The 14,190-nt window shown below is 39.3% G+C and overlaps 1 protein-coding gene across 1 annotated transcript; it reads right to left on the bottom strand.

The window, feature by feature from the left end:
• Window positions 1–7,813: 7,813 nt before the first annotated feature.
• Window positions 7,814–9,445, bottom strand: LOC139647214 (SE-cephalotoxin-like). Its single transcript, XM_071523080.1, has one exon. The coding sequence runs from the start codon at window positions 9,443–9,445 to the stop codon at window positions 7,814–7,816; it is 1,632 nt and encodes a 543-aa protein (XP_071379181.1).
• Window positions 9,446–14,190: the final 4,745 nt, after the last annotated feature.

The following is a 14,190-nucleotide window of genomic DNA, read 5'->3' as shown; positions in this document are numbered from 1 at the left end:
CTATTTTCAGCAAGTGACAAAAACAAGTAATAAAAAAATCACACATTTTTGGACCACCCTTTGAGTTGGTTCAGTCCAACCCGTCGCTGATCGTTTGCCACGGCATGCTTTGGCTGTCAATCACAGTCTGTCAGTGAATCCACACAGGAGTCTGTTACTAAGGTAAGAAACATGCCATGTAGCTTAACTGCGATCATTGACTGAAAATGGAACATAGGAAAAGATAGACTAGCGTATGTTGAATGAACCTGCTTGGCCCACTGACTCCAGCCAAACTTTAAACTAGCTAAAAGTAGGATTGAACTGTCGCCGAAATGACGAACCGATTTGCGAGTCAACGTTAGCTACCGGTAACTTTGCCAATCGAACGTGTTTAATATTATCGGAAGGTAGGTGCGCTCTCTCCAGCACCAAACAGGAAGCAGCAAACCGGGTAGTGACTTTGGTAACGGCTGAAAAAACTCCTCAAATACCGTCTCACACACACATGATAGACGGTGAATTAACAGTGTTATGAGTCGGTGTTTAATTCGGCGTGTATCTGATCCCTCAACCAGCACTTATTTCAGTGAGAAATCTAATTTTTGAAACGGTTCGCCTCTCATTCCCACGGTCTTCTCCCAATACAATAGCGCAGCTAACCAACGGAGGCTGGTAGCCAGTTGAGGCAACAAAATCCAAAATGTAAAGTTTGTACGGAAATGCAGTTATGTGTTTTTACGGACACGTAATGAATTGTTAATGTCATATTTCTTAAAGGGAGTTTGGCGTAATATTTTCCCCGGAGAGCGAAGGGAACTTCAGTTTAATTCACACTGCTAATATGCATATTTTTTAACATTTTGTCACCACTACAGAAACACTAGGTAACTGCTAACGTATGATAAGGTTGTCTGATGTTGACTGCTGTTAGTTATTGGTTTGATTAATGGTTTAATAATGTGTGTTTGTATTGATTACTGATGGTGGCTGATCAGGCTAATTATCAGCTAATTGTACTCAGTTTGGCTGTTTCTTGACTTACTCCAAGAGGTTAGGTGGTGTAGAAATGCAGGAAATTTGTTTTAAATTACAATTTTATATATTAATACATATATATATGTATGTGTGTATATATATATATATGTATGTGTGTATATATATATATATGTATGTGTATATATGTGTATATATATATATATGTACACATATATATTGAACTGCTTCTCACAGCAAAAAAACTCATCTCTGACTTCTGACATGCTATAGTCTTGACTATAATTTATTAATGTCAGCAGTCTGCAATGTGTTAAACATGAAGGTGTGTGCTGTTTTTTGTGCCATCAATAAAAACTGAATGCAGTTAAAATGTAGTAAAGAAGCGCTTTATTCATAATGCCTCTGAACACCATTTTCTTGCTGTGATAAGCAATTTAATATATTCATTTTTTTATCCATAGAAGCAGCATTGCCCACATATTTCTTTTTTTTTTTTTTTTTTTCCCTAGTTAAACTGTGCAGCCAGCTTCACCATGTTGACTTCAAATCAAATCAATTAATTTATTCATACAAAATGATATTATCATTATTATTATTATCATTATTCACAAAATAGCTGTCTTACCTTCAGAGTAACCAAACCTGGTGCAGAGCGCAGGCTTAAGGTTCAGGATGCAGCAAAATAAAGATGATGGTTTCTTCTGTCTCTCTCTCTCTGTCCTGGAGTGGCAGACAGTGTTCGGCTTCAGTTAGACCACTTTATATTGGCATCGCCACAACGCTAGTATCCAATCAGCAAGAAGGACCTGTAAAAGGCAAGAGACAAAAGTCAAACAGGGATACATAGAGAGAAACATAGTGTGTGTGTGTGTGTGTGTGTGTGTGTGTGTGCAAATATAACCACGCAGGGTACAGCAGGACAAAGGGCTGATCGATGATGACTTTGGAAGGGTTGAGTGGGTTTTTCCCCCCAATTCTTGCTTTTTATTGTGCAAAATATCATTCTGGCCCTTTGCTTTCCAGGCATTGATGGATATTGCACAACAAAGTAGTTTGCCTGCTTTTAATCTTTTTTTTAGGGAAGGTTTGCTAAGCAGGCATGTTGTTTTTCTGCAACGTCCTGCTTCACATTTATAGAGTTGCACTCATTCCCACCTGGGAGCTGCCCAGTACAAATCTTCTACTGGTTTCCACTGAGCAGCTTTACTGGAGCAGCTGGAGGTTAGGTGCCTTGCTCAATGGCAACATGGAGGCAGCTGTTGAAGGAGGGGAGAGAGCGTCTCGTTCAAATCTCTCAACTTGGATTTGAACTGGTGTCTCTCCTGTCAATAGTCTGCTTTACACAGCCAACAAGCCGTCAATCGATTAGGGTAAATTTAATTCTAACTATTGTTTCTTTGCTTGATTTTGAAAATTTAACATCAGTGGTTTGTACAGAAAGAGAGTGTGGGAAACGTCATGAGGGGGCATCTTGAAAGAGGAGATATTTCAGTGCCGAAATTCAAAACAGCAATCAACTGATGAGGCCTTTGTAGTGCTAACTAACCCGATCCGACTGCCACCCCCTTCAGTTTCTGCTTTGTTTACCCATCCTTTTGGGAATTGAGGTAAATTACAGGAAGGATTTTGTAAGCATTACTGTCATTGCCACAGCCTGTGCACCTGCTGAACCCTGGGTCGATTTATTTTGCAAGAGCAATACTTGTGCAATTATTTGTCTGGTGCAGAAGAATATGTAGGCGACAGCACAAACTGAGACAGGTTAAAGGGACAAAAATCAGTGCAAGGGAACAGCAGATGACATGCAGCTGTCAGGACACAAACTGTTCAAGCCCTCCCAGCAAGCAATTTTGCGTTTTAAAAGACGTCTAAAAGCCGTCTATACGTAGACCTGACGTCTAGGCTAAAACACTGCTAAATTTGGGCTGTCAGTGAAAGTTTAGTAGACATCTAACCATAGCCCAGGTATAGCCTAGCCATCAATTAGACGGCTATTGAACAACTACATATATACGTCTAATAGACAACAAAATAATGGCTAAAGGATTCTTTTTACTCAAATATAACATGTTCTGATAATAAATGTCAATCCATCCAACAAACAACAACAAACAAGATAAATATATAAAGAATTTATTACAAAAATTACATACAGGAACATTTTAAACAACATATTAAAACATGATAAATATATAAAGAATTTATTACAGAAATTACAATCATGGAACATTTTAAACAACAACACAACTTCTAGGCAGGCTAACCGCTAACCGAATGCTAACGCTAACAGGCACGTTTTGAACGGGCACTGCACTAGTTTTAGGAAATACAGAAACAGATGCAACTTGAACACACATCGTCTGCTGCTGTGAAATGTGCATGAATATTGTGCCAGCACATGTGCTTTCTAGGTAGCATGTTAAGCTAACCACACTATGGCTTACTCTACACTGCTCAAAACAAACGGAACACCGGCACTCACAGAAAATTCATCTTCTAATTTATTATGGGCAAAAAACGAACGTGTTTCAGCTAGAAGCCATCATCAGCGTAATCAAAACAGCCGAAAAAGGACATTTTTATATACAGGTGAGGTTCAAACACCAACCAGAAAAGAGAAAACATACATAATACATAATAGGCCCAAATACAGCCTCTCCTAATGAAGGAGGTGGGGCCACGACAATCAGAAAAACCAATGGCTTGTGTCACAAGCTGAAGAGTAATAAATAAATGAAACTGAAGGCCCAAGACTGGAAACATATAGCAAGACACTATAAAAAGAGCTATACAAACCAGATTAATAAGTGAAGATGCACACACATAAAAAATATAAACTAATGAATGCTCTATGTAAATAGAGGGCTCAAAACTACTCAATGATAGAAAAAAAATAGCCTGAAACAGGAAATAAATTAAGAGCTATATGACCCTGTTAACCCAACTAGTTTAAATTTTACAACAGAGCATCAAAAAACATAAAGAAATACCCTTCATAATGGACATACATACACATAGTATATGGCCTCAATAGAGGAAAAATAGTAATTCACAAAATGCATATACAGAATACAAATATAGCAAGGACCAATAGCATGTAAAATTTTTTAAGTAAGAGCTATATGCCCCCGTTACATATTAGAACCCTATCAGGAGTATATAGAAAAAATATAGTAATATATAATAAAGATAAATAACATGTAAAAGGAAACTAATTAGAAGTTGTATGACCCTGTCAACTAGAATGAAACCTCTCAAGAGAGCACAATCAAATATCATAGATAGCCAACAATGTCAAGGGTAAATTACAAGAAAAATCTAAACTAGGAAACCTAATATAGTGGGGACCCCGATAGATTAAATGAAGCAACCCAACAGTAGTTCTTCATTCAAACCGTTTGGGCTCTCCGTTTGTAATGTGTGAATCCAATATGCTTCCCTCTGTAACAAAAATCTGTCCCTATCACCACCCCTTTTGAAAGGATGTACCATTTCTATACCTTGAAATTTCAGGGAACAAATATCATGGCCAGCTGAATTAAAATGTCTGGCCAGTGGGGATTTGTCATCTTTATTCCTTATGTTACTTTTATGTTCTGAAATCCTAGTTTTAAGCTCCCATTTAGTTTTACCTATATATGCTAACCCACAAGGACATTTCAAGAGATAGACCACATATTTGGTTCTACAAGATATCCTGTTCTTAATGTTGAACTTTTTGCCAGTATGGGGATGTAGAAAAACATCTCCTCTAATCATAGCACTGCACTGGGCACAGCTCAAACAAGGGAAATTGCCACCTGGGGGGTTAGACAGAAAATGTTGAGGGGGAACATAACAATCAGCCCTGACCAAGGTGTCCCTTAGGTTCCTGGCACGCTTATTAGCGAAGATAGGCAGATCTTTGAAGCAATGACCTACTAAAGTGTCACTGGATAAAATATGCCAGTGTTAAAAGTCCCACTGAAACGGAAGTTAGAGCGTCTTTAGCTTCTGTACTGTGACGTATTTCCCAGTGAAACGGAATATTTGAGCGGTAGTGGTGTACAGTTACAAGAGGGATTTAAATCAAATCCTTCGCATTTGATTGGACCGCTAAACAGTGGGCGGGGCTTAGAGTTTAGCACGGTATGGAGCTACAGAGAGAAACGGAGCTACAGTGGACTGTTGGCTCCACACACCAGGTTGAAGAATGATTGATGGGTGGATGTCATGATATTATTGGTTGAAATTGGTTGGTTCATGCTTACGTAAGCACACGGCATATTTTGTTTTACAGGAAGAAAACATGAGTTCATTTTGATATAAGAATACAAAGAAATTGATTTTTTAAAAATGCATTTTTCATTTCATCTCGACTTTAATAACACACCTCTTGATCTCATAGGATAACGGAGAAAACGTGTTTTTTTTGAGTCCCTCTTAGAGGGAGGTTTAAGGGCTAATAAACTGTTTCTATCTACGTTTTTCACTTTATCCAAACTGTTGCTAATCACATGATCATTATAGCCTCTATCTCTGAAACGATTACACATATCAGTAGCTTGTTCTTCAAATACATTGTCCGTGCTGCAGATTCTTTTTGCTCTCAACAGTTGACTATATGGAAGACCCTTCTTTAAACCTGGAGGATGATGGCTACTGAAGTGTAAAAGTGTATTTCTATCAGTCTGTTTTCTATAGACACTAGTATTGAGATGTTCAGTTTTCTTTACAAGCACATCGAGGAATGACACAGATTCTCTACTGTACTCTAATGATAGCTTTATAATCGACATACAAGAATTTAGATGTAAACTGAAAGCCTCTAATTCGTCAAGAGTACCAGAGAATATACAAAATATGTCATCAATATAACGAAACCAACATTTTAACAGAGAGAGAAAAGGGTTACTGTGATACACATAATCATCCTCAGACTTTCCCATAAATAGATTGGCATAGTTGGGGGAACATGAACTGCCCATACTAACACCTTGACACTGCAGGTAGAAAGAATCTTCAAATTTGAAGTAATTTTTGTTGAGAACCAGCTGGGTAAGTTCTACCAAAAAACCAGTAGGGGGGGTCTGATTCTCTCTCAAACGTAAAAAATGAGTTAAGTGCTTCTAAACCTTCTATGTGAGGAACATTTGTGTAGAGGCTTGTAATGTCCATAGTACATAGTAAATCTGTCTCCTGAAGATCCTGAATAGAAGAAATTTTATTAAGGAAGTCAGTGGTGTCTTTGAGATAAGAAGGAAGCTGATATACCAATTGTTTGATATGAAGATCTATAAATTGTGATATAGGTTCCGTGAGAGACTGGTTTCCCGCGACTATAGGGCGCCCAGTGACCGGTTCGATGCATGATTTGTGAATTTTAGGGAGTGTATAGAAAATAGGTTGTACTGGATGTTGCTGCAACATAAAATCAAATTCATTCTTTAATATCAGCTGATCATCTAAAGCTTTACTAAGAAAACTTTTAATCTAGTGGGGTCACAGCTTAGGGGTCTGTAGAAGTCACTATTACCAAGTAGGAAGGTGTGTCTGTTGTTGGGTTTTTTCTTGTTTTCTTTTTCTTTTTTTCGGGCGGGTGTGTGTGTGTGTGTGTGTGTGTGTGTGTGTGTTACTTGGTGTTGTGCCTTGCTCAACACCAACCTGCAACATGGATGCAACTTGCAACAATCAATCAATCAAAGAATGAATGAATCAATGCATGGATACATGAATAAATGGGTAAATAACTAACAAATACATAAATAAAAATATTATATATTTCAAATAATAATCTTTTACAATTTTAGAATAAAATGATTTCAGTAGCCTAATTAAAATAAGCCAAGTGATAAAAATGACACAATTCTAAAAATATATATGGCTATATACATATATAAAATTACTATGATTATAAAAGTGTTGCCAAAAATGTGTTACTGGGAAGAGTATTGGCAATACTATAACGCGTTACTGAAAGAGCTTTTTTATTTTAGCTATCATTTTTTAAAGCCTTTAGTTTCTATAGTTTAAGAAACATTGATCAGTTGTATGATGCTGACATCTAGTGGTCATGTTGGACTAGTGCTGTGTAGGGATAGTATTGCAGCGGCTGTTAAAAATATAAAGATAAAGAGTCATTTGTGAACCGCACATGCTACTGGAGGTGATATAAAGAATATAAATATCTAATATATATATAATATCCCCACCCACCCTGTTACAAAAAGCAGGCCAGAAAGCGACTTTTCAAAGCCAGAAACCTCTCAAATCACTCTGGATCCTTCTTCTTCTGTCCAAAAAAATGCATACTAACAAACTGGAGAAACAAATAAAAATCACACTTCTATACAGCAATGGTATCATCTTATCAGTGAATACATCACCATAGAACAAACCACGATACCTGTATCTATTTATCTTTTTTCAATAAAAACTGGAGCCCATTAATTACCACCTGAACCTCTCTGCCACCTGATCGTCCCCATTTTGTATAACCTGTCTATTTTTTTTTTGTCTACTTTGTCATGTTTCTTTGCATTTAATCCCCCCCAGTATTTGATGATATTATGTCTGATTCATTGTTGTTATTATTGCTGTTATTCATTTACATATTATTTACTTCTTTTTCTTTCTGCACGTGTAGGTTTGAAGGCATATGTGTATCTTTTGCTTTTATTAGTGTATGTCTGTTTATGTGTGTATTGTGTGTATTGCTTTGTATCGTGCATGTTCATTTGGACACTGTTCACACTGTCTTGTAATACAAAGCACTTTTATTGCTGAGCTTTCGGCCTTAGGCCATCATCAGAGCAAAGTGACTCACTCACATTTTTAGTGCATAAACATTCATTTTTTAATTTCTTTGACATATGGACTCAATCTCTGCGATCTTGGCCTCCAGCTGGTTGAGCTTGTTGTTGATGGTGGTGATGCTGGGGACGGGCTGAGGTAAGATCACCTCGATGTCCCCCGCAGAGACGGTCGTCTTATTCTCACACCTTTCTCCAAAGAAACCCGTTGGACATTCACAAATTCTCTGCAGGGTTCCCGGCAGCCAGTTGCAGGTGCCGTTGTTCTCACAGTCGGGCTGACGGCACGGGTCCCAAAGTGCATGATCAGTCTTTGGAAGTTTTGCATAAAAGGAGAATGCGCGTCTACGCGTTCTATCAATCCAGCAGTTACCGCTGATGAATGCCGGTGGATCGTTATAAAAGTTGTTTCTTAGATATATATGCAATGCTGCAGTAACGTCTTTTAATTTGTACCCAGAATCATCATCAACCGTACACATTTTATAGTCCGAACCATTGCACATAGACTTAAGGCATTGTAGGGCTTTTCCCCATATAAATTTTAACTGTCCTGAGTCCTGCCTGGCGTTTGTGCGCATCACAGCTACAGTGATCTCGTCAAAGCGAACCAAGGTGGTATTCTCAATCACGATGAACTGTTGCTCTGCTGTTCTGAAAGTCACCACTATCCAGTTGTATGAGTTGTACCTCTTTTGCAACCCTGCTTTGATTTGTTTGGGTAATTCAGGAGTGTCTTCCAAGGTAAGTGATTTGCTGATCTCCCTTACAGCAGGCTCTATGTAGTCATATTTATCAGCACAGCTCATCACAGCATCTTTCTGGGCTTTCAGTACCTGGTCAAACTGTTGAATGTTCTCTGCTGCCTTGCCATCAGTTTTGTAACCCCTCAGTTTATAATAGAGCTGGTTAAGCACCATTCCTTTCCACAGCAAGCTGTTGAAATAAAGACTGTACCTGCCCATATCATTAATGTCACATTTATACTTCTTGGCCATTAAGCTAATCAAGTTTCTGCTGAGAGATGTCCCCCTGGTGGTCAAATAAAAGTAGAGACTGGCCACACTGCCCTCAGTGCCTGTATTCTCATAGAAGCTGACGAATTTGGTGGCAAGTTCAAGCTTTTCCTCAGTGCTCAGAGCTGATTGGCAGTTCTCACGGAACCTGTTAAACTCATTCCAGGAGTTGAGGATCTTGGTTTCATCTTGAGAATAGATACTGGCATAGTTGTGCCACTCTACATCAGTTTTAAGGTCAGCGATCTGCTGGGAAATGGAGTCCAGCTTGTGATTGACCTCATCAAACTGCGACTTCACGTTATCCAAGGGACTGTCTGTGGAATAAAGGACAAAGATATTGACGATGGAAGCAACCAGGCCACCTATGCCGGGCGCCAGACTGGCAAAGCAAGCCAGACCTTTCACTATGCCTGCCAACTGACTTGTGTCAACTTTCTCTAGAACCTCTTTGATGACAGTTAGTGAGCCAGTTACTACTCCCATGGATTTTTCTACTTTCCCCATTGAGCTTTCAGGATAGGGTTGTTGTCTTCTGCTCCTGTGTTGGGGAACCAGGCCAGATAGTGGAGCGCTCTCTTCAGCACCGGCGGTGATGCAGGAGAGGATGAAGAACAAGGTGGTCAGGCACAGCAGGACCGAGAGCCACGGTGACGCCATGACTGCAAAACAAGAGCAGATTGTTGGTTACATTCCAGCGGTCTGGTAATGATTGTTCTTGCAGTTTATTAAAGACCCCATGAAATGGCATCTTTGCTTCCTGGATTCGATGCATATCCTGTGAAAACAGGTTGTTGGGGTGGGACATAACGCAGTGAGGGATCATTCAAAAGTCTAAGCCAATGTAATATGAGTCAGGGAGAGAAAGGCAATTGTATTTGATGGGAGGGGTGCAAAGAAAATCTTGAAGTTGAAATTTTGAACTCTGAATTTTGAAGTAATATCTCAGAACCCACTGGTGAAATCTTGACGAAACTTGGAGAGATGATCATTTTGGCACCATGTTCTTGGATTTGAAAAATGGACTGATTGGCCTGATGGGGGCGCTGTAATTAAAGGTAAAAATTTCAAACTTTGAACGGCCATAACTGCCATACCACTGGTCTGATTCTGATGAAACACGGTGGGATGATTCATGTTGTTACTAACTGGCCCAAGGAGTGTTTGCATCATTCGTGAGGGACGACATGTTGACTTGTTTCTATCTCAAAAACGCTTATAAAAAGCTTATTCTACTGTTGCACTAATTGTAAGTTCCTACATGACTAAAATAAAACTAAATGCAGTGAATTCTCCCCTTAAATCAGTTCACATGCTAAATAGGCTTAGAAGAAATATAGTTAATGTTTAATAAACTTGGTACACATGCCTGGACCCAAAGAGGCTTTCCTTTTCTTTTTGATATATGCTCTTTCACACCTTTTTTTTTTTTTTTTGAATGAAGATTTCTATTCCATCCTCACTTAAACTGGGGTGAGGAATTTGTGAAAAATCACATTTGCCCTCTACTACTACATTCAGACTGCCACAGTAGAGTAGCACACAGTGGAGTAGCAAATAAGAACCAGATTACTCATATCTTACTATTACTATATCTATGGTCAGTATGTTGATTCCATTTGAAATAAATGGGATATGTATTCAGAAGCCGCACTTCCGTTGATATTGTAACAAAAACCTCATAACAAATGACATGTTTTTACCTTTTGTGGAACAGTATTACATATTTTTGACAGAGGGGAAAACCTTATTTTAAAAAATATGTGGGCAATGCTTCCCACATATTTTAAAAAAAAAAAAAAAGATATATATATATACAGTACATATACTGTAAAAAAAACAAAAAACTCTTCCAATTCCACTCCAGAATAAGATAAAATTTTGTTCAAATCCATTATAAGTACATTTTAGTAGAGATGTAACACATTTAACTCATCTCTGACTTCTGACATGCTATAGTCTTGACTAATTTATTAATGTCAGCAGTCTGCAATGTGTTAAACATGAAGGTGTGTGCTGTTTTTTGTGCCATCAATAAAAACTGAATGCAGTTCAAATGTAGTAAAGAAGCGCTTTATTCATAATGCATCTGAACACCATTTTCTTGCTGTGATAAGCAATTTAATATATTCATTTTTTTATCCATAGAAGCAGCATTGCCCACATATATATATATATTTTTATTATTTTCCCCCCCTAGTTAAACTGTGCAGCCAGCTTCACCATGTTGACTTCAAATCAAATCAATTAATTTATTCATACAAAACGATATTATCATTATTATTATTATCATTATTCACAAAATAGCTGTCTTACCTTCAGAGTAACCAAACCTGGTGCAGAGCGCAGGCTTAAGGTTCAGGATGCAGCAAAATAAAGATGATGGTTTCTTCTGTCTCTCTCTCTCTGTCCTGGAGTGGCAGACAGTGTTCGGCTTCAGTTAGACCACTTTATATTGGCATCGCCACAACGCTAGTATCCAATCAGCAAGAAGGACCTGTAAAAGGCAAGAGACAAAAGTCAAACAGAGATACATAGAGAGAAACATAGTGTGTGTGTGTGTGTGTGTGTGTATGCAAATATAACCATATAGGGTACTAAATAGGACAAAGGGCTGATTGATGATGACTTTGGAAGGGTTGAGTGGGTTTTTTCCCCCCAATTCTTGCTTTTTATTGTGCAAAATATAATTCTGGCCCTTTGCTTTCCAGGCATTGATGGATATTGCACAACAAAGTAGTTTGCCTGTTTTTAATCTTTTTTTAGGGAAGGTTTGCTAAGCATGCATGTTGTTTTTCTGCAACGTCCTGCTTCACATTTATAGAGTTGCACTCATTCCCACCTGGGAGCTGCCCAGTACAAATCTTCTACTGGTTTCCACTGAGCAGCTTTACTGGAGCAGCTGGAGGTTAGGTGCCTTGCTCAATGGCAACATGGAGGCAGCTGTTGAAGGAGGGGAGGGGAGAGAGTAGGGCTGGGCAACATATCGATATTATATCGTTATCGTGATATGAAACTAGATATCGTCTTAGATTTTGGATATCGTAATCGTGATGTGGCATAAGTGTTGTCTTTTCCTGGTTTTAAAGGCTGCATTACAGTAAAGTGATGTCATTTTCTGAACTTACCAGACTGTTCTAGCTGTTCTATTATTTGCCTTTACCCACTTAGTCATTATATCCACATTACTGATGATTATTTATCAAAAATCTCATTGTGTAAATATTTTGTGAAGGCACCAATAGTCATCCCTACAATATTGTCGCAATATCGATATCGAGATATTTGGTCAAAAATATTGTGGTATTTGATTTTGTCCATATGGCCCAGCCCTACTTACAACTGAACATTTAGCCCACTTCGTAGAAAATACCAAGATATATATAAACATCGAACAAAAAGTTCGGAACTTTGTGTTTGGTAGATTATTTCTCTGTTGTAACAATGCTTCTTGGCAATACATTTTATACCGTTGGAAAGCCTGTTTATTTCCCTTTTAAATGGTGCCTCATTTGTAAGGAACATGCATTTGTGGGATGAGCAGCACAGCTGAGTATGTGGGTTGCACTCATGAAAAATTTGCCAAATCTTCTCTGCCAATGCCAAACAGCTTATTCTGCTGTTGCTATTGACTCTTGTTTTGAGCTTCCGGTACCCCCAGGTGCTGACAATCAGGTACCTGATTGGCACCTGCACTGGAACCTGAACATGTGGAGGAACGTTATGTTCAGCGATGAGTTCAGATTATACAACAGATAGTTCCGACCAAGCAATCTGATTGGTCAACTAGACATTTAGAACGTGCTCAAATCAGCATGACAGCACACCTAGCCGTGCTCATCACTAAATATTACTCCGCCATATATTATCATACAATATATTTAAATATAACGCTATGCTAACTCTGTTCAGCCTTGATGTTACCAGACGCTCTGCATCCTCCATCAGCTGTGCCGGTGAGTCGGTGACACGGCGCTACTAGCTTAAAAATACATGTGAAGTTCGCGGACATAGTAGCTAAATCTGTCCATGGAAAAATTATTTTTTTCAGCAGATATCTTAGTTACAACAAGATTGAGCTAGCAAGGCAGTTTTGTGTTTATATGTGTGGTATTTATTCAGTTTGGGAAATCCCGCGATCTGTAGAAAGCATTAGCTCAAGTTGGCTGGCTGACTTAACAGGGACTAGAAATCGTCTCTGTTGCTAGGTTGTTACTAAGGCTCCGCCTACTTGCTGGAGTAGTAAACTAGGTTCCATTACATAGGAGTCTACTGACGTGACTGATTGTTTTCCAGTTATTAGTCAGACCCCATGTATTTCCAGGGAAACGGAGATAACACTAGCAAAAAGTTTTTTATTTTGAAAGCGAATTGCCCCACAATATGAATACATTTTGTTTATATCTTTTATTTTGTTGGTAGCTGTTGTATAATCGCAATATTACACTCGAGGGTGTGCTTTACCGTCATTATTGGCACGACAGTGATGCGGTCAGGACCGAGGCGCTTGCGCCGAGGTCCGTAAGCATCACTGAAGTAACGCACACCCTCTCGTGTAATATTGCTTAATTCTGCCTACGGAAGTTGGATCGTAGGGTCAAAGTGTGGAGAAGACGGGGAGAACGCTATGCTGATCGCTGCACCGATAGAGTAACACCTTTTGGTGGAGGCAGTGTGATGGTGTGGGGCGGCATCTCCATCACTGGAAAAATGAGGCTTGTCATCATTGGAGGCGATCTCAATGCAGAGAGATATCGAGATGAGATTCTGCAACCGGTGGCGATCCCATATCTCCACAGTCTGGGACCGAACTCCATCCTCCGCTCTGTGGGGGCGAGCGTTGTCATCTTGGATCCTCCAAGATGACAACGCTCGCCCCCACAGAGCGGGGTTTATCAGAGACTACCTCCAGAATTTGGGAGTAGAGAGAATGGAATGACCTGCCAACAGTCCTGACCTCAACCCAATTGAACACTTATGGGATCAGCTTGGGCGTGCTGTTCGTGCTAGAGTGACCAACACAACCACGTTGGCTGACTTGCGACAAATCCTGGTTGAGGAGTGGAATGCCATCCCACAGCAGTGTGTGACCAGGCTGGTGACCAGCATGAGGAGGAGGTGCCAGGCTGTTGTGGCTGTGTATGGTTCTTCCACACGCTACTGAGGCTCCTGACTGTTTGTTAAATGAATAAATTCTAAAATTGCCAATATGTCTTGTTTCTTCCTTGTTACTGATAGACTTCAATCATCCAATCCACCAAACAACACCAAACAAGAGTCAATAGCAACAGCAGAATAAGCTGTTTGGTATTGGCAGAGAAGATTTGGCAAATTTTACATGAGCGCAACCCACATACTCAGCTGTGCTGCTCATCCCACAAATGCATGTTCCTTACAAATGAGGC

This window comes from Centroberyx affinis, unplaced genomic scaffold (assembly GCF_046629955.1).
Source record: "Centroberyx affinis isolate AG114_WGS23_722 - 3 ecotype Tasmania unplaced genomic scaffold, CSIRO-AGI_Caff_v1 ptg001062l_1, whole genome shotgun sequence".
Lineage (NCBI taxonomy): Eukaryota > Metazoa > Chordata > Actinopteri > Beryciformes > Berycidae > Centroberyx > Centroberyx affinis.
The sequence above is the reverse complement of the archived record's forward strand: the minus strand, read 5'-3'. Positions and strand labels throughout refer to the sequence as shown.

Bases quoted from the DNA above. Each gene is read 5' to 3' on its own strand.
- LOC139647214 (XM_071523080.1), bottom strand. From the start codon at position 9,445: ATGGCGTCACCGTGGCTCTCGGTCCTGCTGTGCCTGACCACCTTGTTC.